At 27.6% G+C, this 26,732-nt stretch overlaps 1 protein-coding gene across 2 annotated transcripts in view; it reads left to right on the top strand.

Annotated features, from left to right (window-relative positions):
• LOC112592317 (histone acetyltransferase KAT7) overlaps positions 1 to 26,732 on the top strand; it is a 93,300-nt gene that overhangs the window by 53,798 nt on the left and 12,770 nt on the right. Inside the window, exons 9-11 of one of the 2 annotated variants that reach the window (XM_025336335.1) lie at positions 4,711 to 4,857; positions 10,812 to 10,918; positions 23,123 to 23,261. In XM_025336335.1, coding sequence (XP_025192120.1) covers positions 4,711 to 4,857; positions 10,812 to 10,918; positions 23,123 to 23,245 — 377 coding nt within the window. In that variant the 3' untranslated portion in view covers positions 23,246 to 23,261. Of the gene's footprint in view, positions 1 to 4,710; positions 4,858 to 10,811; positions 10,919 to 23,122; positions 23,266 to 26,732 lie in introns of both variants that reach the window. The other variant, XM_025336336.1, reaches the window with a different exon arrangement.

The following is a 26,732-nucleotide window of genomic DNA, read 5'->3' as shown; positions in this document are numbered from 1 at the left end:
TTCTGTAGCAAACTTTACGCGTGCGAATTTTTATGTTCATAATACTATACATTATATATATATACTATTCCGTAAACGACGAGCGGTAAAAACTACTTTTAAAGGCTTAACTCTAACGTTCTTAATGACACACGTGCGTTTGATCTATATGTACAAAAACCCGCTTGCGGTTAATACTTGCGAACCTACATAATATGATATATATGACTGTGTATATTATCTAAAATATACGTATATAACTTTTACCGCTCATCACTCGCATCATAGGCTAGGTTTAGGTTTTTGCGATGAGGGTAGCTTGAAAAAAATTTCATTATAAACCCGTCGTACTCTTTTTCTGTGAGTAAAACACGCGGGCTGTATAGTATGTATAATAATATGCGTAATATATACAACGTATATGTGCATCGTGTGTTTGATGCACTATTGGAAAATTCCTCGTGGATACTATTTTGTGATGGGATTTTTTTTTTCGTTTTCATTGCTATTACTATTATCATTGTTTGTATATTTTTATTGTTCGACGGTAGTGCGGGAAAATCGCATTTGACTCCCCTAAATGTCATCCAGTGACAGGTGCCCGGTCTCGTTTAGAAACGACTAATGTATAATACTATACTGTATACAATATACACACATGTGTAGGACGTGCTGTATATGCTACGCATAATGTATATTTTTACCTGTAATACGATATTGTCATATTGTTGTGTAAGTATATGCACAACATGTCTGTGTATAAAACGAAAATTAATTACTCGATAGCGTACTAATGTCTATTCTATTATATTCTATGGGCCTTTTTTTATATATCATCGACGTTCGTGATTTTTCATTACTGCATTGCTTTCTTGTAAATGCATGTTGCTACACATAGATACGTATATTACAAAAACAATACATTTTCATGTTAAATATAGGTATAATTTTATGAAACAAATAAGATTAAATATTGGACATTTTTCCATTATTTTTGCTAGAATAACATTATATAACTATATTGATTAGCATATATTATAATTTATATATTATATTTTCGTAGGTATTTCGTCAGTGTATCGTCGGTATATTGATTCTTCAGTACCTATTTAACTATTATACAAATATGCAAATTATATTGACGTTGTAAAACAAAAACGGCGTTTATAAATTATTCCGATCGCTAATACTTGTATAGCGTTTCTTAGATTAGAATGTATTTGAGACAATACATCTAAGTGAAGATATCGGATATTCAAAATTACGAACATGAGTATTCTACCATTTCCCAAAGCTTAACATCTCGTGGACTCCTGCAGCGCGTACTCCTTATCGTGGTCAAAATCCGTCGTATTATAATATGTCACACACACACACAAACGCACACACGCGCGCGCCTACACAATATATATATATATATATTATATCCCTGCATCTCGTTCATAGTTTTCTGTTACGTACGTCTGCAGTTGTTACCAGTGACGTTAATATCGCTGTGATCGATCCCCCACCCGCACCCACGCAACAGATACCACCGTTTTTTTACCATTGTATAGCCCAGGAGAAGTATCCCGCAGCGACATCCTAGATTATAGGGGTGGGCCTTGCGAATTCTATGTTATAGCATACCAAAATAATTAAAAGAAACGTCGCTACGGATAAATTCGCGGGTGTATTAGATTTCAACGCCTGCCGTATCAAACCTGCACGTTCACTCCGGGTTTTTTATTAGATACTATTTATTAAATCGTAGTGTTGTTAAACGATTGATCTTGTACCTACATCAGTTTCCTTATTATAATGTATATATTATATAAATATAGCCATTGTTTTAGATAAATATAAAAATGTATAATAATTTAATAGGTAAATGATCAAAAAACCTAGTGCTTATTTTATACATTTTGAAAGTTTAACCTATAATATAAATGTATTTAAATATGCTTGTATAATTAATATAATTGATAGGTAAACGTAGAGAAATGTTCCTTAAGTATAATTAATGCTTAAATAGATAATAAATTTGACTTGGATTTGATATACAGCTGTATATTAGCTACATACAAAAAACAACTTCCTAGCCGGTAACAAAAACATTAACACGAATAAATCTGTTTCCTGGATTATCTATTTATTAATAAACATAATATAGAATTTTGAAATTTTCTAATTTTATATCTTGTTTTTATATTAAATCTTTCTTGCTTATAGCTTAAATTATTAACATTTTAAACTTACCTATAAGTTAGAATTTTAGTAAATTACATTTTTTTTCTGAATAATGACAAGTTTCTTTAGGGTATTTGAAATGTTTAAGTCTTACAAATTTTATATTCGTATTATCTTTACTATTCTTAAATCATTTAAAATATAGAAAAATAGAACTGTAACAGTGCTTTTTTTAAAGCTCAAAACTAAAATTAGAAGTACTACGTATTACATACATTGCACCAGTGGTTTCAATTCTACTATTTCGATATCAGGTTATTTTTTTAATATATATTCATAATACACATGCAATTATTTTTATAAGCATTAATAATACTGCGAGTATAAATTTTTTTTAACCATATTTAAGCAGTAGCAGCACCTATATCAAGCTCTGCTGTGAATCGCATTTCAAGTCATTGCTTTCAAACTCACAATAATAATAAAAATGATAATCCAAACATTGACTGACGCCAAGATGAGTGAGGCGAGATGAGTGCTCAACATCCAGACTTTTTATCCTTTCCGTAGATTTTATTTTATTTTTATTATATTCACTGCAAAATGTTTCACTTCACATTTTTCGCTAAGTGCATTTTAATAAACGTCAGGGGGAGATTAATGAAGGTATCGATCGGTTTTCTGCATTTTTTTTTTTAACCCCTTCATCTGCTGGTTAGTGGATATAGCGCTTTACGATGCATGCAGATTTCAGGTCCTATAGAAATCTCATTGGTGTGTGCAAAATGTCGTTTGAATAATAATATTTTACACATTCATTATTGTAAAATACCTAAGTTATTGGCCTTGTTTTATACGTAATATATTTAAATTTAAAATTATTAATAGTATTATCTAATTAAATCTGACGTTAATTGAATAACATTAGTAATAAAAAAAAATCTAGATTATCCATTAGGTAAAAAGTTCACACATTTTATAGTTACTAACTAACCTCAGTTTTAAATGTTTCAATCATTTCATGTATACCTACTTAAATTAATTTTTTGTGCCCTACCCAAAATTATAATTGTATTTTTGTTTAACAATCAGTTCAATTGCATATTTTAGTACATAATTGTGTATTAATGAGTTAGAAAATATTAAATTTATTTGCTGTGGTATCAGGAACAATCGTAATATTATTGCTAAACAATTAACGAGACAATACAACATATTGTATTGATACAATACCATGTTAATAGGCAAGTAGGACATTAATTCAATAGTTAGTTATATAAATATAGTGCATCAATTTATGATTATTTTTGAAATTGATGGTTACTACTCAAACAAAATTTAATTAATTTTTTTTATTAGCATCAAAGTTTTCCCATCATGTTATGTACTCGCGTAGTATTTTATGTAATTAATATCAATAAAATCTTTGTTAGAAATTGTTCAAATTCTTTAGAAATAGCCACTTAAGTATATGTAGGTATATTTTGTATAGCTGTTGAAACGGTTTATTCATTTTATATGATTATTAGTATTAAATTAATGCTTAATGGAAACCGTCTAGGAGTGGTACAATATTGATCGGAGAAATGCAATATGTTTGCACCAACGTGGGTTGAATGTAATTAAGTCACCATTGACCCTCATAAATTAAGTTATCTTCCTAAATACCGTGTTACGTATACGTATGTACATTAAATATAGTATTTTGTGGTAAATTTCCATCTCTGATAATAATATAGTCTCTATAATATTATAATAATATGTTGGCATGATTCAAATAATAGTTATGAAAATTTGCGATTATAAACTATAAAAATCCAAGTAAAATATTCACATATTAATATTATATAAACTTGATTACGCATATCGTGGACCGTGGTATATAATTATTGCTGTCGTCGGTGTGGTACATTTATAATGTTATTTTTAAATTGTAATAAACATAGTTAAATTATATGTATAATGTGCAATAATTCTCTTCCATAGAAAACAAAAATGTAAAAATATATAATGTTTACCTCGCTTAACCTAACCTATTAAATAATTTAAATGAGTAGTGACTATAATTTAATAATCATCATAAGTTTCCGTATCTTTCAATCCTATTATCATGGATTTGTTTTCATTAAGGTAAGATAATTAACCCAATGCCTACCTTTTTAAATTTCGATTTAGAAAATCAAAATTGATTTAAAATAAGCCCTATATAAATTATTGGCTCATACATTTTCATGAATACATGAAAATTTTTTTATGTTTTGTTTTTTGAGTTCATATTTTTAAATAAAGTTATTGATTTGAAAGAACATAGGATTACTTCCCCCACAGGCCACAATAATATATATTTTGTATAAATAAGTTTGTTATTTTATACTATCATAAAAATAAATAAATAAATATGGAATTGGATGTCGTTTTACTATTGCATTTGCTAGTATATGATAAATAACCGTCATTCGTCATTGCATAAAAAAATTCATAAAAAATATTATTGATAATATTCATTAGATTTGTAACGGTGTGTCATTAAACGTCCGATCTTTTTTTTGTGTGTTTACACAGGTTACCTGCTAACCAGAGTAGAAGGAAAAGTCGGTTCGCCCGAAAAACCGTTGTCAGATTTGGGTCTAATATCGTACAGGAGCTACTGGAAAGACGTGTTATTGCAGTACCTATGCGATTTAGGTGGAAAACAACTGTCCATAAAAGGTAAATATTATTATTATTATTATTATTATTATTTATTATTATTATATTGTCGTTTACGTCGATCACAAGGTCCGCGTCATGTATAATTAGTTAGGTATTACGCTAAACTGTTTTAATACATTTTTGTCGTCATTGTCCCTGCATCTATCCACCTATATGGTATGTTTTAATATATATTTATACTGTCATCTCTCTCCTGACGGATTTTATCGATGATCCCGTTTACGTGTATTTTTGTGTGTTAGTGTGTATGCCGGCACGTGCGCGCATGCAAAACGACGCAATGCCCTCGTCATGTACACATTTACACACACATACACACGTTTAATATGTACGTACGTGCGCGTTTTATAACCCTTTTTGCTTCAGACCTCCCCCGATGCATCGCCATCCGTCGACAACGATATTATTATCACCGGGGTGTAAAACTCATCGGAGAATACATACATACCTACCGCCTACCCTGTACGCGCGCACACAATACTTACTCTGCTGGTTGTATGTATTATGCGAAGAACCGCGTGTACGCACTGTGCACCACGGCTCGTAAAAACCTGCGCACGTGGTGTATAATAAGTTTTATACTGCGTCGTAAAACGCGATTATTACGGTGGCGAATAAACCCTCCCCTCCCAATCCGTGCCATACACAACCCGCCTTGTAGACATATATTAAGAGAGAGATCACTGACCCCTTCGTTTATTATATTTTATTGTGTACGCGCGTTGAACATAACCTGCGACAATGTACAACTGTATACGGCGGTGCGATACGGACGAACGTGCCCGTGACGGCGTCGACGGACCGAAGAAAACCGGGCCACAGGCTTGCGATTTATTATTATTTTGTGTATATACTTAATGTATTTGAACTTGTCTTGGCGAATCGACCGAGGATTTTATTATTATTATTTTTCACCCTCGAGATTTGATGAAAATCGTACACCCCATCGAACTCACCAGAGTTCGTACAGACATAATACACGAATATTAAATATCTTTCGAATCAGAAAAATGATTTGTTTAAAACGCTTAAATTAACTTAAATACTAAATGTTTCTAATTCCAAAGTGCTTAGTATTATACGCAATGTAGGTATGAATTATTGTGCTTTAAAACAAGTCACTCGAAACGTAGATGTGAGGACCAGATAGAAATTACTTAAACGAAAATGTTAAGCTGAATTACTCTTACTTTTGATTAATTACTCTTCTGTATTCTACATTATATTTTGCATTAATAATTGGAATGCCGTTATATATATATATATGAAAGAACAAAATACGTCATTTAACCAGTAAGCGGCGCGCAATTTTTCTATACCTCTGATAACGGAATATTATTCAAAAATGCGTATAGCGCATACGTCTCTGTACTACAATACCAATTTAATTATGCACCCACACCGTTACCGTTGTGTCCTATAAAGAATCATTATTTTAAAATTAACAATTCTTACTACTAGTGTAGTATTTATTTAAACACAATACTCGGTAAAGATTGTTTGTGACAAGTTTTATTTAAGCTCGTTAATTTAGAGAAAACTCATATTATGCGTTGTGCATGTATATTGTATACGTAACTTCTAATAAGTCTCCTGTGAAACACAATTATTATTCAATGAATAAAACATACAGTATTGTCGGTATTACGTTTTAAACTATCAAAGTTTCCTAATTATTTAACAAGTATAAAGCAATTAACTTACTGTCAACTCAAGTTTTATTCTTTAAACATAATGTCTTAAAATTGTACGAATTCTATTAAAGTATAAATGAATTACGTAAAAGGATTTGTAAATTATACGTATGTCTTATTTTTTTTCTAAAACTTTGATTTACAGTTTGGCTAAAAACAAAAAACCACTGCTATTAAAACAAATATGGTTTATTTATTTTTGTTGTTCACATATAGAAAAAAAAATTCATAATATTAACCAAATTAGCTTAGAATATTTATCGCGTTTGGCAACGTCTCAATAAATGCGAAAACCCACCAGATATCGTAAATATACAAATTATGGAAGACCTACAGTAAATATAATAAATTTATCTTCTTTTGAAAATTAAAATTTTTCTATCCCAATATTTATCGATACGAATAATAATGTGATATTTTTATTAAATTATTATGAAAACATGGATTTACTTGAAAATTTAACCAACTATTAGTCCTTATACTCCTTAGTTGTGTGTATTGACCGTAGTGACGATTCAAAAATGTCTGTTCTACTATTGCAGTTTGTCTCACGTTCATACAAAACATCTCTCTCCAGTTTAAACGAGCTTTACATTTTCAACTTTAAGTATAAAACTTTACAAAACATCTCCGAAAAAAACATGTACTCCGAGACGCGTGTTAACGTTATTGATGTGATCAACTTTTTGGATTATTTCCAGGAGGGATTTTTCTTTAACCGCGTATTTCATGACCTCCATGGTTATATATTGAAAATACGACGTGAATTTCGCAAAAATAATACAATTATATGTATTATATACATGTATTAAAAAAAAAAAAAAAAACATAAAACTAGAGAATTCAATGAATTATATAGCATTTTTGTTGAGTGTATCTATAGTACACTGTAATGGATATGTTTAATTTGAATTCATTTAAAAATAAATTATTTACGATAAAACTAGAATTTTTAGAAGTAATTTATTAACATCAATAGATAAAGTTTTTTTTTTTACCATTAACTATTAACATACACATATTTAAGTTTCCTAATATTATTATAAAAGCTTATTAAACAAATTATTATTTTAAATATTTTTGTAGAGAATTTATATTATAATACAGATAAAAGTTTATTTTATACTTCAATTTTAAAATTCCAAGTTGTATATGATATTGTTTATTCGTTTAATTAAGCCCATATTTTCTTTACATAAGTACTTATTTATTTATTTTCATTCAATTTGTATAACAGTATTTTCTTATTTTAATTTCGTAATTAATATGTTTCATTAGAATTCTAAAGAAAAAGCAAGTTTTTTAAAAATACAAAAATGTATTTAATAATAATTTCAACAGATTTAAATATTTTCATAAATCATATAATATACAATACATAATGAAAGTATTTCGTTATAGTGTACTAATTAAATGAGCACTTTTACAATAAAATATTTCCATCGTTACAAATTGTAATTCCTTTAGACTCGTAATAAAAACATGTTTAAGTTTAAAAATGATGTATTATTAATCATGATATATGTGTACATTATTACTATTATTATTATTACTATATTTTTTTTAATTACTCCGGGGCTAACAAATACAAAAAATATAAAACAACCTCGCCACTATAGCTTTAATGATAACGGCCGTGCAATTGAAATCCTTAAGATTACCTACGTACACAGACGGTTTTCGTTCATTTATCAACGTTCGCAACCGACCAGGACTTCTAGCTTAATATACACACGCTATTGTTTCCTCTTTGCAATGCAACATAGTGCGTATGTAGGTATATAGTATATGTCGTATAGCTTAAATTACCTACTTATTTGGTTTGTCGGATATACCACTACCCTCGAATGCACGCAGATGTCGCGTATTGTTATGATGATTCGTTTGATCATGTGTAGGTATAAAGATATCCTTTAAGTCCCGTATTACCGTTGCAAATTAATGCGTCTTTATTTTTACAGGGGTAGTAAGCAAATTCTAGTTGAATAACATAGGTTTCTTTTTAAGATAATAATTTTGATCATATTTTAAAATAAATAAAAAAAAAAAAAAAATTACGATTGAATGAAAATAGATTAAGTTAAAGTAAATTAAGTTTTTGATTTAATAAAAATTATAGCTGTTAGAAACATTTAAATCGGATGCTTATTAAATTTCAATTAAAACGCAAGTTATTAAAAAAAAAAAAATACATTCGTCGGTAAAAATAAATTTGAAAAAAAATGTATAAATATTTAATCAAATGTTGAATCGCGATCTATTCTACATAGTGTCCAATCACAAAATTATAAATGCCTTTCTTCATCACTTTCAAGGGACTGTAGTTAAACAAATTTGATTTTTTTTATTGATTATTTTATTTATTTATAAAATTTTGTATTCTGGATTGTATTACTCCAGCCCCCAGACACCAAAATTTACGGATCTTTTTTGAGGTACAACTAAATTTCTAAGAATGTTAATGATATAATCAACATTTATTGTGCTAATTGCTTATTTTGCTTATTAAGATTACATAGGTAAAAGTTAAAATTAAGTATTTAATAAAATTAAAAAAAATCAATGAAATTATTCAATACTATACGCTGCTAAATCATTATATGCTGTATTTAATTTTTAACCGTGATTTGATTGAATTCATTATTCAATATTTTTTTATTTTTAGAAAAAATATGAATAAAAATCTTGAAAACTTAAAAAAACTAAGTTTCATAAAATAATTATTTTGAATCTTTTTTGAATTTTCTTACTTATTTCTATAAAGATTCATATTTAAATGTACTAATTTTCTTTGTAGATATACTGAATGCAATATAAAATTTCTGGATTTCAAAACAAATTATATTCGTTATGTAATTAAAATATTTATATATTTTTATTTTTTATTATTAAATAGACTAGATAAGATAACAATAACATGATTCCTTGATTATAGTTGATTTTATTTTACATCAATTACTAAGTTTAAATATTACTCAGTATTTAAAATAGTTTATTTCATTATACTCAGTTTCCTTTATTCACCACTGACACTTATACACTGGAGATACATAGTTTTAATGTCTAATTTATTATAGTTTATCTAAACTATTTACTTGTTATATAAGTCATATTCAACTTCTCTTTAGTGCTTTAGCGATCATCTATTTGTTTTTCTGTTCTCGATAGTTCTCAGTTACATAGTATAATGCTCATAAATTGTTATGGATCTTGCTGTTTTCAAATAGTAAGTTTGCACATTCGACAACTACTGACAGTCGTTCTTACATTCTTGTTGCTACCCGGGTTCCATATTTACTTTTAGAGTTATCAAAACGTGTATAATATATGTTCAACTCTATCGTTTATAGGCTTATGAAATCCTTTGTTATTCAGACCGCTGAACAAATAACTCATGAGTGATAACGTTAAGCAACTTACCAGTATTGTTGATCAGTTTCTATATTATCCACACCAAGTTGTGTTTTGAACCAGTCTAATTATAAATAAAATATATTGTTTCAGAAACATGTTAGGGACTTCAAACAAAGCCCAGTCATTCCTTTCTTTGTGCGTATAATGTAACTTCAATCCCAGGAAATCCAAATTCAGTATATTTTCCCTAAAGTATATACACCGTACATTATATAATATTGTTTACTATATATCTCGTGTACGTATATAATGTATATTTTCCTCATTATCAATTAATTATGTAATGCCTTGAACGTGATGACTTAATATATTATACTTCTTAAACTTTAGATTGCAGACATACTCGGCCCATCGAATGACATTTAATTTAAATTAAATACATTTGAGGGTCGTTCTATCGTGCAAAGCTATTATACACTAACTTATGATACATACAAGACTCTATTTAAAGTTGAAATTGTATTTAAATATTTATATCGTATTATTGTAAATGTTTGTGATTTTTTCAAGCGTGTTAGTGCCGAGCGTACATATAATTTATTGATATAGGACTCATATTATTATATACGCTATATTCCAAATTGCGGGCAATTTCAGATGTGGTGCATCATAACACCATCGCGCGCAATACTATTCCGCGCGTGGTCGTGTCTATGTTACAATGCGAATTGTGTATAATATAATATATTTATGTATATCATAGGTCTAAAACTGGAATCATTGTAGGTCTACAGTATATAATAATATGAAAACTGTATGCTTGGGCATATATAAATTGACAGAATCACGTGGGAAATATATTGTAAACAATCGGTTAACGTAATTTAAAATTTTGAATTCCAGACATGAGTCAAGAACTGGCTATCAACTCCTATGATATAGTGAGCACGCTCCAAGCCCTCGGCATGATGAAATATTGGAAGGGAAAGCACATCATACTCAAGAAACAGGTAATACACGTATTTTATTTGATTCCAACGGGTCAACTAATACAAAATTCATGCTTAACTCCCGAACGTCTATCCCAAAAGATCTACGACTTACTATATCTTATTTTTAGTATAAATTGTATGTTATATCTGCATGTATACATGTCATAATACAAGCCTTTTAAATCGAAGCTATAGAACGGCAATAGGACATATTATTATATAAGTACCTATAAGTATTCGGTGTTTCGGTACCCTAAAATGTGCTGCTAGATTTCCGGCTAAAATGTAATACGCTCTTTATACATAAGTATTTTGTCTTCGAAAAAGTATAATTTAATATGATAACGAATTTGTACTTGTCGTAATGTATGTTTATTATGTTCCTCGCGATTTGTACCATTTATTCTTATAAATACTACAATAGAATAAAAAATAAACATAGGCACCTACCTATTGTACACTGCTAACCAATTAAATAAATACTGCTATGCAATAAATGCATTTCTATGTAATTTGTTTTAACTATATTTTCGTATTTCATTCATTTTCACCAATTTATAAACTCATAATCATTGAATGTATATCATACTAGTCTTATAACCAGACATCCATATATTATGCAAATATACCAATTAATTATTGTATTCTACACATTGATAAATTTTTTTTTCAAATTATGTTTATAAAAAGCATATTTTCAAAATACATATATTTACCGAGAAAATCACTGTATAGTGGTGAAAAAGTAGTTTTTATCGTAAATTTACAGTTAATATTATACATCCTATTTTAGAAAATTATTTTCAAAACGTGGATTTTCGAAAAACCGTATTAATTTATGCTTACATAAACATACGAGTCGGATTTATGTAACAATAGACTTAGTTCTAGCTCTAAACTATATCGTACTCGTAAAATGGTCCTAGATAAATATCCATAAAATAAAATCTTAGTATAATATTTTCTCTATACTATAATTATCACACTTAAAGATCTATAGGCTTCGTTATGAACCATCTTTTCTCACCAAAGTTTTCTTTTCGCACAATAAATATAATTTTTCAATAATTATTATTTAACAGTCTTGTAAAATAATATTTATCTACTTAACATTTTCTAAAATAAATTTTGGTTCTTTTATTTTTACTGCTAAATTTGATCGTAAATTATTTTTCTTCCACGGCACCCGTAGTTTCAATTTTATAGTTCATAGTAACTTGTCGATTTTAAAGATAAATATTTTAATTATTATGTTGATGTATTGTAATATAAACATTAACGTTATTTTATGGTTTTTGTTATTCGTGAAACGTTTTGCCGTTACATTATACAATTGTAATTATGTGTACCTGCCCATGTTTAGTATTACGACTATTAATTTAAAACGTAATATCTCGTAACTAATTAGCTAATAATTTGAATAACTCAATTCTTATAAATCATAATATAAGATTTGTAATTATATTTTGTTTCTGTGATTCGTTTTAAAATACGTATATACTTGCAGCTTGAATTACAAATCTTCAATGCATGTATAAGCACAAAATGTTTAATTTGTTTTTAAGTTCCAAATTTTTTTTATTGTCAATTTTTTCTTTTCGTTAAACTTATAATCGATGTTCGAAAAATCTAAAAATCAAAATATATTATAATTTATAAAAAATTAATTTATTTAACCAGTTTTTCTGTCGGTAGTTTTTAGAGAATTCAAAATATAGGCACAATATATATATTTATGTTTATTTTTTGGTGATGTGTTTAATTCAGTCGACAATTAACGTGTCTTGTGTATTGTGTACACGCACAATTACGTTATATTGTATGTGTAGTCAAGGAATATTACGGTTAACACTTTGAAAGTGTATTACGGCTATAGAACCATGAGGTTTCGAGTTATTACTGTTAAAATCATTATTTATTATCACCGCGATACAGCTATAAATGGTAATAAATAATATTTATTATAGTAATAATAATGATGAAAATAAAAGTATTTTAGAAGTATAATGTAAAAGTTGTGGACTGTTGTAGTATATTGGTCGCTCGTCCCTACCCTAAATTAACACGTAATTAACTTTAGCGACAGACTTGCAGCTGACTTGCATTCTTATATTATATGTTAGATAGTTGTATAATAGTTATGTTCGGACTCGCTTTTTGGCGTGCGCAAAACTTGTGTGCGCGCGCATGCAGCGGAAGTCCCATTTTACACACGCGCTGATACCCAAATAACAGGACCGTCGACAAATCATTATTGTACTTAATGTGCTCATTCTCGTCGCTATGATATGATATATTGTGTAAAACACACATTGATTTTGTAATATTTGTCCGCCTAATAAACGGCCGAAATGATTTTTCGTTATTGTTTGCGATGGACAATCGAAGGGGAAAAAAATGGAAACATTTCCAACTAAAATCTTTTTCGAGTATTGACTGCTGCTGGGTTCTTATAATATATATATATACTGATCACAGATGAAAAATATTATATAACCTTATTGTAGACTAATTCAGTATTCGACTTGTTAAAAATCTAAAACAAATATTTTCAACGAGTATACAGAACGTTTATGTATAATATACATTAGATTAAGTTTTCCTGGTATATATTTTAATTCCAAATATGATGTTTGTTAAATATAAACAATATTCATATATTTTTGTAAAATTTAACTATAGCTCTTATTATACCGTTAACCCGTATTACTCTTTATCACTGATTTTCAGTCTACGCATTTAGTTTATTATTATACAGTTGATTGCTTTTTTTTTTTTTTTTTTTTGATTCACTCAGTTATCTTTTAAAATTTTTTTTTGGTCACTTACAATATTTCTTATAAAAAAAAGTATTGATCTTAGTTCCGTAATACAGTTATTTTTTAATTTAACTAAATCCACATTTAGTTTTTCTCAAGGTATAAATCTAAATATTAATATTCTTATTGAAATGTAGGATCCGAAATTGATATTTATAAATCATTTAGAATATTTATCTTATCAAAATCTCAAATAATGATTAAAGATAAAAATTACGGGGCATTCATAATTAAATGGGAATGTTTAATTTCTCGTTCTGTTTATTCAATATATACACACAATAAAAGTAACCACGGTGTATTATTTTTAAAAACTTCAAGTTGCTTAATTTTATTGCTTATTCGATGATGATAAAAAAAACTATCTATGATCGTGATATAATTCAATTTTCACATGTTCCTATCTGTTACGATTTGATCAGTTTTTTTTTTTATTATTTTTCTATTCGTGAATAAATTTTACATTATTTTTTAGGTTTCAAAGACGTCACATTTAAATGTAGATTTTCAATTATTTGAATATATTTATTTATAAAATCGCCACCAATTTATTACGTGTTGACTTCTGGTATATTAATTTCAAACCATAATCTAAACTAAATATAATTATTCTGTCTAAAGACTTTCTATCCCAGTGCTTCAAACAGCAAATAAATACTCATGTGCATACTTGGTTAATTAAAAATATTACTTTATCGATTATAAAGAAAACAATATCGGTGCACCTTAAATGAAATTTTGATACAATAATTAATATTTGTAAACATAATTTAAATTAAAGAGAAAATAATCAATATAACTATGTATTAATTTTTAAACCCTGCAAGTAACTGAGGGGATTCCCGATTTCAATTAAATATCTAAATTGTTATATCATATAAAATCAAATTAATAACTTTTACGCTTACTTTATATTGTAGGTACTACACCTAATATCATGTGCATTAAAGTAATACATTATTTTAAGTACACATTTAATCTTGGTAAATTTATTTACTATTCATGTATAATCTTATAAATTATGTACACTTATCACAAAATGCATTATAAAAATCAAAATACCAAACAGCCAATTGAAGCTAGCAAATTTTAAATTATACAGTTTTCATTCATACTTAGAAAATAAATTAAATATTATATTAACTAACGTAAATTGATGTGCTATAATATTTTTATCAAATTTTAAATGTCAAAAAATTCTAATTTTTTAAAATAGATTTTGTGGAAAAAATTTCAAATAATTTTAATTAGGTATTTATAAATAACAATTATCTACATTTTTCCTCTAATATTTTTGTTTTCCTAGTTGGGTAAGGTTAAGTCCTAATATTAAATACTTTTTGAAACAAGTTTCTGTATCTATACTTGAAATATTTTTAAAAGTATCTTTTACAATGCTGATAGTAATAAACTTAGGTTACAGTCCTAATTATTACCATGACTCGAGGGTGGTACTTATATTTTGATACTGTCTGGCGATACGTAAAATCAAAAAACTGTATAAATACTTTCAGTTACAGATACTCCCTAGCAATTAATGATGTACGTATTATACCTGATGATTGAGAAAATCAAGTGTGTATTGACTCACTGTTTTCAACAGCTTTTGGTAGTTGATTAAATGTAAATCAATTGGCTGTTGACTTACAGTTTCTGTGAAACATGACTTAGTGTTTGTCCTCCTTATCGTTCAAAACGGATTTACTAACTTACACAGACTTCGGATTGCTTGAATGGTTATAGACACAGGTTACACGTTCCGGAAAAGACGATGGGTAGTCGTCATCATCGTTCGACTGTTGAGTATTTTTATTTCTCCCGCAATACGAAACATCAGCTTATTTATTTTATAATCCAATTTTATTTTGTCAATAATGAAACATCGATTATACTTTTTTATTATTATTAGTTGAGCGAATGATGGTTTGTTATTAAAATCATGCCTGACATCATAACGCGAATTCACGTAATAATCTTTTGTGCACAATATTACAATATTTTTTTTTACTTCTTCAAAATTCCAATATTTATGGTTTTGCTACTACGAATGAAACTATTGTTTTATTCATTAGTTATGGATCATGGTAGAATTGTTAATTATCGATGTTCATATTCCAAAAATATTAAAAGAATGTAATTTAAAGTTATTAAATACTTGATGCAAACTATAAATGGTTTACATAAAGCCTCAACAATATTATATGATAATATACAATACAGTATGGCGTTGTAACTCGACCAAGTATTAGGTTTTGAGTCCTAATGACGTTTACTCCTTTATTAAAACTTTTAGAGACTGTTCAAAGAAACAATTTATCAAGAGTTTAACTTACGGAATTTGTTTCATTAAAGGATTTAATATAACATTTTATACATGTTTTGAGTTTTTTTAATTGTCCCTTTAAAATCGAATCCATTAGCTACGGTTCGATTTGTATTGTTTAATAATATTTAGTTCATTTAATGTATATTTTGTTTGGACTAAAAACCTTTAATGTACACTATAGCTGTTTATTATCCATTCAGAAACCAATACGTAATTATGTACATAGTATATGAAGAATAAAAGATTTTCAAACACAAATATAATGTACACTATATAGGCACTTTCAATGCAAGACCAACCGAAAGTTTCCGATAAAATAAAATAATAAGTACTTACATTCATATTATGCATAGTTATAGCGGTTTTTTTTTTAAATTTATCTTTTATAATAGGCATTTCTTCAAAATTTTAAAATCAACTTTCACGATCTTTATAAAAAAAAAAATGATAATGATTTTCATTTATTAATATTAAATAATAGTTTGTTCAATACTTACAGTTTACAATTTACTTTAGAAATTGATTTCTTATACATTTAAAATTCAAAGTAAAAAAATAATAACATAATTAATAACATTTTTGATGTTGAAAAAAGTTCACATGTTCTTAAACATTGGGATGAACATTAATTTAAAGTACAGTGCAAATGTTATTATTTAAAAATAAATGTATTTTCTATAATTTATTTTTCTAAGTATTATTGAATTGGAAGTGTAGCAATTTTTAAATGAGGACATCTTTTCACCATTATCAACCGTTTTCCGATTCTTCCGTTACATCTTAGTGTACATATATTGAACTTATTCAATCATCTAAAAATATCATTTTGAAAAGCAAATTTTACTATCCACGTTGATTTCATGACTTCGAGAGCCAGTGATTGGAAAGTGGGTATTTAATTATTTGTTTTTCAAATTATCTATCAGAAGAGTATTAACGAGTAATTACTAATGAACAAAATACCTTACTGAATCGTCTACAAACGTTTATAATAGGTTTTATGTTTCTATATCAACGTACAGGTTTTAAATACGTTTTGTCTTCTATATGTTTTCAATATACTTCAATTATTCATTTTGATTTTATTTTAATTGGTTTTTACGGTGTTTCTCATGTGTGATAAGTTCAAAAAGTCTTTGTGGACATTTAAATCAGATTTCAATAACAATTTTAGTTTTAACTATGTATTTTAAAGATAAAATTAACTTTAGCCGACAGAACCCAGTTTAAATCTCTACAACAATGATTAAATTTAATTAGTAAAACGATCAAAATTAACTACAAATTATAATTAAACCTAGGTTAGTTAAATTTCAAGTCAACTGACTAATGGTAAAATAACCTTTAATGTTATTCCCGTGTTCCATCCACTCATAGTGTACCACTCAGTATTCGTTATGGATAGGTACTCGTCTATTATATTCAAGTCGAGGGACACTAGATTGTTTGTGGTATATAGTAAATATGGTGCGAGAGGAGGATACGCATTGTCTATAATATGTATGACATAATATAGGTATATCAAATTATTTATAGCCTGCAATGTTGCTAATCTAACTGTAAATTGCTCATTCGATATTTTTTTATCTTCAATCATCTACAATCATAATTAATACATAATATATTGTATATCGCGTAAAATGTATGATATAAACTGTTTAATCGTGAACGTTATTTTTCAACATAAAATATAAATTGCAATTTTAAAACAATAAACGAAATTATATGTTGAATTTACTATTATAGATGCTCCCGCACACACGCTTATATGTATGTGTATAAAATATGTAAATGAACAATTACTATTTTAGTTTATTTACTACCGTCTTTATATGAAGTTATAGAACTAATAATAATTTATTATGTACATTTTAATAACCACTCTTCCATATTTAACTATACTGTTTTATTTGATTCGTTAAATTAGTACAACTGAAAACATTTTTCGATGACTGGGAGTTAATTTAGAATTTAAAAAAAATACATAAATTTCATTAAATCATTGTGCTCATATAGTAAAGCTATATTAAGCCATTATTGGCGTCATAGAGCAAAATTTTCAAGCTGCTCTCTCTCCTTCCATATGAGTGGGATTATGGGAGGTAGTCCCTCAAGATCAGAAAAGATATCACTATGTGTATTTAAGAAAATATTTTTATAATTATTTCATTTTAATCTTCTTCTTTTTTCGACCTCGCTAAAAATCCTCATTTTTCTACTCTTATAAATTGATAGATTAAAATATATTAAAACCGAGCACTTCATCATAAACGTTAAAACGTTGTTACTACTATTAATAAATTGAATAGTAAAAACTAATATAGTTTATTGAATCATGGTATCTCTGTGAATAACTGTGATAAGAATCTAGATCCGTGCATTGCTGTCGTTTATGCCTATATAATACCGATTGTTGCTGCAGACTACACATTTTATATCGTAAACTATAGTTTTGTTTAATTTTTTATAATTAATATATATTGATATTATTGGCAGCCTTTTAATTTCACTTATTTGAGGCGCCACATATCAAATTTCCCCCCTTTCTTATTTACTTGGTCGTGGTACACACGTTGACTCTGCAATTGGCTTGTAAAATCCTAGCTGTGTTATTAAAAAGTCTCAGTTAAGTAGTTAACTATGTGTCAACTGATACATCGTACGTATGTTGTATATGTAGCATATATATTATTAAAATACGTCACTTTTACGTGTATCCGTTTGAATATCAAAAAACACTCAGCCCAAAAATAATTATATGCACAATACGACGCGAACTATGATAGTAATATTTTAACGACAATGCGTCATTGTTCCGCGACTGATAGTATGTTATTCCGGCATACACTAGAGAACTGTCAATATATTATTATCGTAAACTGTTATTAGATGGGGGGGGGGGGAAAAAAAAAATCCGCTCGTTGTAGCGAGATAAAAAAAAAAAATAAATAACGCCGTTAGCCGTGGTTAAGGTGAAGCAGAACGCTGCGCAAGGGGCTGTGTCCGGTTAAGACGGATAGTTATAGATAGACATACAGATAGTAATATCATTGTACCACAACGACGACGTCAAGACCGTAAATAAGGATTTATACTTTTATCTTAAGCGCGTCCGGAAATTGCAGTCTACACATTATTCGCATCAGATTCAGTTGCGCTATTGTTTAAGATATCTTCTGTACCGTGATAATATATTAAAGTCTGAAACCCAATCGCTTATCAAATTATCGATATAATTATCATATTTATATGATATATTGTGTACTTACGTGTAATATTAAAAATATTGTTACAATCACTGACTAAAAAAAAAAAAAATACTCTTTACTTCAAACAGTACAGACCTATGTCAAATATTTTGGTTATATTGTTTTGCGTTTGTTCTTTATTTACACTGTTTGACGTAAAACGGTTGCCTTGAGGGTCCAAACATAATTTTTGGCCAACTGCGGGGTCGTTGTGTTTCCACCATTTTCAGAGCCATCAGCACGTTTTAATGCGAGACACTAAATATTGTTTTACGGTTAACGGTTTTATTAGTAAAATATTAATTTTTTTTTTTTTGTTGTTGTTGTTGTGTGTTTTGGAAATTCGATTACTTGCACATCTTGTCGTGTTTACTGTTTAAATTTCGGATACTGTTGTAGTGGCGGGATCGAGTTCTTCTTCTCTTTTGTACCTTTTATATATATAGATTATAGGTGTATAATAATTTGCATTAAACGAACATGTGTTAATATTTATGGACTAGTGTGTTAAACATCACAAAATATATTATATTTATATTATTAAACGCAACCGTTTTGGTATTAAGTTACGGACACTTTATGTAATAATATAAAATTCCATCGATGAAAATCGATATTGTAGCTCCTCGCAGGGAACACTGCATGCGATATGCCACGTAGCGTTATAATTTATAATGTGTTTTACACATACTTAAGATATTTTCTAAGCATAATAGTTTTTAAACTTAAGTATTATGCACAATTATCAGACATTTCTTATTTAAAAATGTTTTGAAAAAACACAAGCAGTAATATTTATTGTACATGAAATAGTTATTCTGAACCATGATTTATACCATATAATCATCATTGTACTTATAGTATTTAAAAGCTACATAAGTACATTCAATTTTATACGTACGTCGGACATATAATACATAATATCAAAACATTTGTTTTTGTACATAATATTTGTATTTTTAGTACAATTTTGTAATTTAATTAATTCCAGTATGTCATAAATAACAAGATATTATTCAATTTAATATTATTGTGATACATTATTTCTACAGCATTGTGATTTTGAATTAATATTTTAGTTGCAGTAATAAAACATCTAGCCCAGATAGAGTTATTTAGTGTATAATTAATAATACCTAATTGGAAAATATATGCTCCGTAAAAGTGCCACCGTCAAAAGTTTATATTATTCCTATAATATTTGATTATTAATTAATTATATATACAGGATTTTGGCAACTAATTCCTAGCTAGTTCCAAAAAATTGAATTAATTTGGGAACAAATCGTTAATAATTTGTATTTACTGACCTAATAATCTCAAGTTTTATTATTTATGTAGGTATTTGTATTTTGCAATTTAGGTATGAAATTATATTTTTTTTTTTTTTAACTAAGAACATTTCTTAGAAATATTAAAAAAAAAAATTGTATACCTAATTGATTTAGTTTTAGCTATAGTGCATTCTATAAAGAACTAATGTATTATTTAATATGCATTCAAATTTATTTATTTTAACTAGAATTATAATGACTCTTATATTTTGGTAATTTTCTGTTTCGTTATCGATTTTTTTAAAACACTTGATCAAGTTACACCATCCTTGTCGAAGAACATTAATTTTAAAAATAACGCGTTAAACACAAAAACTGTTTATTAATTAAAAGTAATATTATTACTTTATCACATTATTTACCGGACATAATTTGTTCAATATTTATCAAATTTCGAAAATCTGATTTATTACATACCCAATTATAATTGCTGGTTCGGTAAAATGAACGAAGCCAGAGAGATTGAAAAGTACCAATTAAATATCATACTATTTAAATGATAGGAAAAAAATTAATTAACGTTATTCGGATGTGTTAATATAAGGTTTTAAGATAATTTTAATTATATTTTCTTAATATATTATAATATATCAGATGCATTTGAAAAAACAATGGGTTCAAAAATCGTGATGTTGTTTGTTTTTATGAATGACTAGGTTCTCGGTTTTTTCTTTATTATTATTACTATTAACAAATTAAAAACCTTTCTAATCACTGACAATATTCTGTGACTATGCTTTCGTTATACTTTTGTGTAGGTACCTAACAATAACAATCGCGTGCAGCACATAGCGTGTTATAACTTCGTTGATCGCTAAAAAAAAAAATAATAATAATATTTATGCATATTGTAATTTACGTTATTTAAGTTTTTTTCTCTTCTGCTTTCCAAATTAGACGGGTAATTTGTAATTTTACGTAACACAATTAATGCCCCGGCATAAAAATATAATTTCTTTCCTTCATAGAAAATGTTAACAAACAATTTAGCAAAGTATAAAATTATAAAATATTGAAGATTTTGTCCTTAGGCTGTATTATAAAAACGTGACCACCAATAAACTCTGTTAAATGAGTTAAATATAATGTTATTTTAGTTGATAATAAAGTTTCATATTTAGGTCCATGCAGTCGTAGACGATTTTTTTTAAACAAACAAATTTTTCGGTCGTTTATTAATCACGGTTCTAACGAACACAATAATTCGGCTATATATTATATTAATATCGACTGTACCATCGATATTAAGTGTACTTAACATAAAAGGATTGAAATACATGACACATTTACACTAAAAACCTTTGGAATGTGCCTAAGTATGAAGCAATTGATGATTGAACAGCTAGTACATATACAAAATATTTGATATGTTAATACATATACTATAAAATCAATAACTCAACTGCTCCCTCACTCACTTTCTCCACTTAAAATTTAAAATTGAATTGAATTATTAAAAAAAAAAAAAAAATATTTTCTATATTTTTTTACATTGTACACCTTTATCTGTACACGTTTTTTTTATCTATTTAAAATAAAAAGTATATATCAATTGATCTTTACATATGTATATTGGTATTTATTACATTACATAAGTATAATACAAATATAATTTTTTAGAGAATTAAACGCTATACAACTTAACCTCTCTATTGCCTAATAATGTATTGCCATGCAAGATACTTTAATCTTTCGTTATCAATCAAAAGCCTAGTGGCCGGGCTTGATTTTATTAAAATTAGTTATTACCATTTACGTACGTACACTGCAACAATACTGCAATAATTTTATTATACACGTATCAAATCAACTATTATTTTAATATGTCTCTAGTGCCTATACGGTATAATTCTAGTTAATTAATATCAAACGACTTTAATTAATAGGCGATTGATTAGTATGATTTTTGTCGTTTGCCACACTGCTCCTTCTGACGAGGTTATATTTTTAATCCGATTTTTGACGATTTTTAGTTTATAGATATAAAACGGACTGCCACACGATTTCTGATCATATAGCATTAATATATAACGTTATGTGTTATACTATTGCGGTTACTTTATCTCGCGTCGTGCATTTCTGTGAATTATCGTATATTAGATTATAAAAATAACGCGAATGGGTTGGACGACTTTCGCATTTTATAAGTAGAGACGCTGTGGATCACTGATGATACTAATTTTCCATTAAAAACATAGTATATTTTAGCTTGTGACTAGAATTTATTATTTATTCAACGTTAAAATTAGATCTAATATGAAACAAGACGTACAAAAACCGTACTCGTTTTGACATTTCTGTTTTATGTGAACGTATTTATTTTTTTCATCAACATTTTTAAACGTATTTTTGATTTGTGCATAATACACATGTTCGATTAAAAAAAGAACATTACACTACTTTACACATGTATGCTGTCCGGATATTAACTCGTCCTACTCCGTATACGACTTAAATTATACATTTTTTATTTTAATGTTTAAATCTGTTCACAGGAAGTGATTGACGAATATTTGGAAAGGTCAAAACGTCGAGGATCAGACTACAAAGAAATCGATGCGAAATGTCTGCGATGGCGGCCCCGTACAGCAGCTCCCACCCCAGCCGGGCCCACGTGAAATTTACCTGTTCGCAGTGAGTGGGTGTAAAATATTTTTAGTATTATGATACGTTGCTACATTTTTTTTTATTTTTATGTTCCATTATATAAATCTGGTATTGTTTAAAATATATTTATGTTAAAAAAAAAAAAGAAAAGATTTTGAGATTTACCAGATGTTTCTTTGTTAACCTCGATAAACGTCAATATGTATGGAGAAATACGGTTTAATAATCGTTTTTAATAAAATTATTTTACCCAACACTTTTGCTGTCTTTACTTCGACAATAATAATCGATATAAGCAGTTGACATTTTATAAACCAAATCAAAGCGTCAGTAAAATTCTTCAATGAGTTTAGACTTTTAGAATAGTAAGCAGACCCATAGGAAACTCAAATTTTAAAGGGGAAATTAGAAAAAAACAATATTGATACTATTTTTAGTTTATTTATTCTGCTGTCAATTTCCGTCTTAAATCCATTAATAACTATCTAAATATAACTCAATAAAACTAAACTTTGAATATTTTTTAGGGCTTGCAATAAGAATTTTGTTTTAAAAAATAAACTAAATAATATTTTAAATTAAAATAATAAAAATAATTTTTTTTTTTTTTAATTAATACAGCTGTAATTTTCTTTTATTTTACTTATTAAAATCCATTAATAATACGTCCAAATTTAAGTTTTCAGTCCGTTTGGACTTTAACGCCAATAAAGCCAAGTTGGAAAACCGGTTATGTTTCATTAATTGCCGTTGAGGATTCTCAAGTCTGGTTAAGCAGAAAAATGTCGATTCGCTAACTGTTGAGTTACATCCAAATACTTCAATTGCTGTTATCATTTCAAATATAACTTGGAATGCTTTACGTTTTAGATAAAGCTATAACAAAATATCCTCATTAGTTATAGTATTATTATTTTTTTTTTTTTTTTTTTTTAATTTGCTTTTTATTTAATAATAATTATAGTATTTTCTTTTAAATAGTTTTTTTACACAAATTGTTTCTACTTTTGAAAGAATTTTAATATTAAGATATTTAATATGCTTATCATTTTTTTTTCAAAACGAATTTTCATTTCAGTTTTATTAGGTCAATAACATGGTAAAAATTACATAATAATGAAATGCTAGTATAATTTTCGACATATGCTTAAGTACCAGATTATTCACTTAAAATATAATCATTGAAATTTGTAGTAGTCTTTTTCTTACGTTATAGAGATTTAGTTTTGTTTTCGGGTAACAAACTTTTTAGGGGCAGGGAGGAGAGGCAACAATTAAAACCAGGGAACAATGCCTTCTTTTACCCCCCTCCCCGGAGGCTACGGTCCCGGTAGTAAGTAATTATACGATGATACTGTTCTCGGAAATTCGTAATACACCATGCCTACGTTTTCACTTAAATATAAAACAAATTAATTAGCGATTTTCAGGAGTATCATTCTCGTCATTATGACAAAAACGTAAATATTATTATTTCATTACTTCAATTTTACCTTATTTCAAAAAAAATAAATAAATGAATGAATAAACAAAGTCTGTATAAGTTTTATCTTGCTACGTTATAAAAATGCCTGCGGAAAAAAATTACCTTACTTGTACACCGAATTATTAAATTTAATATTATACTACCGACAGGTTCTCTATACAGTCATTCCTTTATTTTGTTGCTAAAAAAAAATAAATTTGAAAAAATTGAGTTTGTAATTGAAATATTATATCCAAAGTTTATCAAAATATACAGTATGTCGTATGCTTATAGATTTACCGTTTATGTAAGAATAACAAAAAATAAAAACAAACAAATGTTTAGTGTGATGTTGTAAAGTCACGTTTTACTAAACTTAATAACAACAAACCACCTAACTTGATTTATATATTTTGTCCGTCTAATGGATGCATCTATCCGCAGTTGTTATTTGACTCTGCTGTGATGTATTGTCACGGTACATTTGAGCACGTGTCTGTATATTTATTTTATAAATTCAATGTTTTGTCACTTTACATTTTTTGCGAGGTAAATGCATTATTTGGCAACGTTAGTGTGACGTTATTTATCAAACTTATCTCGGTTGTATTCGTCTTTAAAATCAAGGCACATTTTGGCTTAACGTTGAATAGTTCAAGCCCAGTTAATTATTTAGTTATTTAAAATGTAAGTTTTTATCTTCCAACACTTAACCGAGCCAAACGATGACGGATAAATCCCCAAAGTATACAACACAACATTACTTCATCTAATTTAACCTTATGCTTAATTTACACCCGTTTTTAATCGATCGGAAAATCGTATAATCCCTTTTTTTCACATAAATAATAATAATAATAACACGCACCTGTGATTGTAAAAATAAAACCACTTTACACTAAATTCGTCCTCTGACTTGTATTACTCGTGCAATATCATCGTGTATCAAATATAATGAAAAACGTGAATCGCTATCATAAATTATATTTTTACAGGTTTTTTCTTAATATATAGTTATTATTAGGTATTATAAATTATAATGTAACATTCGTTGAGCGCTATCTAGCCTACCATCGCCGTTGGGGGTGTATAAATAAATGTATAAAATCATCTCCAAATTAAATATAGTATAATATGTTATTTTACGTATATAATATGCTCTAATAATATTATAAATTGTATGAAAATAGTTCGTGATGAGAGTGGGTATTGTGTTGTGATCGTTCATTATTGAAATACTAAAGGTTTCAGTTCGATCACTATATTATATGCCCGATTTCAATATGCTATACGTACACGCCATAACTTCCATTTTCTACCGTATTCGCGATTTGCACATTAAAGGCCACCGCGTTTTCCCGCACTTCCGGTATAGCTTTTAATATGGTAAAATAGGCAGAATATTTAATTGCGTCTCTTCTTATATTGTCATCGATGACAATATAAAATCAAACGTGCATACGTTATTCTATTTTTAAACTGAAATTGTTTATGCACAACCCTGCATCCAAAGTATTTCTAAATCAATGAAATAAGTAAAATATATTTCTTTAAAATGAGAAACATACACCGAAAAAAATTGTTTTGAATTTTAAAAAAATGAACCATTTTTTACAGCAGTAGTCCAAGTGCTCGCCTAAAAAAAAAATGAAGTATTTAAAAATAAAAATAGATAAGTATAAAGTATTTTTATTTCTGTATATTATAACGAATAAGAAATCGGTACATTATACATATATACGAGTATGTAAAAAAAAAAAATAATAATAAAATAAATACAAGCACTAGTTCAAATAAAAATAAAATATGTAAACTTTTTTAGGAAAACGCAATAATAATGTGACTGAAATGTCGATAATATTATACACTATGTTCAGTTAAAAACCCAAACATATACATAAATATGCGGATTACATAATGAATAATGATTATATACCTATTATACGTATACGCCGCCAAAAGACATGAAAAATTGTGCATGACGTAATATATTTCTAACGTTTCGATCGAATAGAATAAAATATAATATTCTA

This window comes from Melanaphis sacchari, unplaced genomic scaffold (genome assembly GCF_002803265.2).
Source record: "Melanaphis sacchari strain LSU unplaced genomic scaffold, SCAv2.0 Contig168_pilon_pilon, whole genome shotgun sequence".
Taxonomy (NCBI): Eukaryota; Metazoa; Arthropoda; class Insecta; order Hemiptera; family Aphididae; genus Melanaphis; species Melanaphis sacchari.
This window is presented reverse-complemented; position numbering and strand designations above follow the sequence as displayed.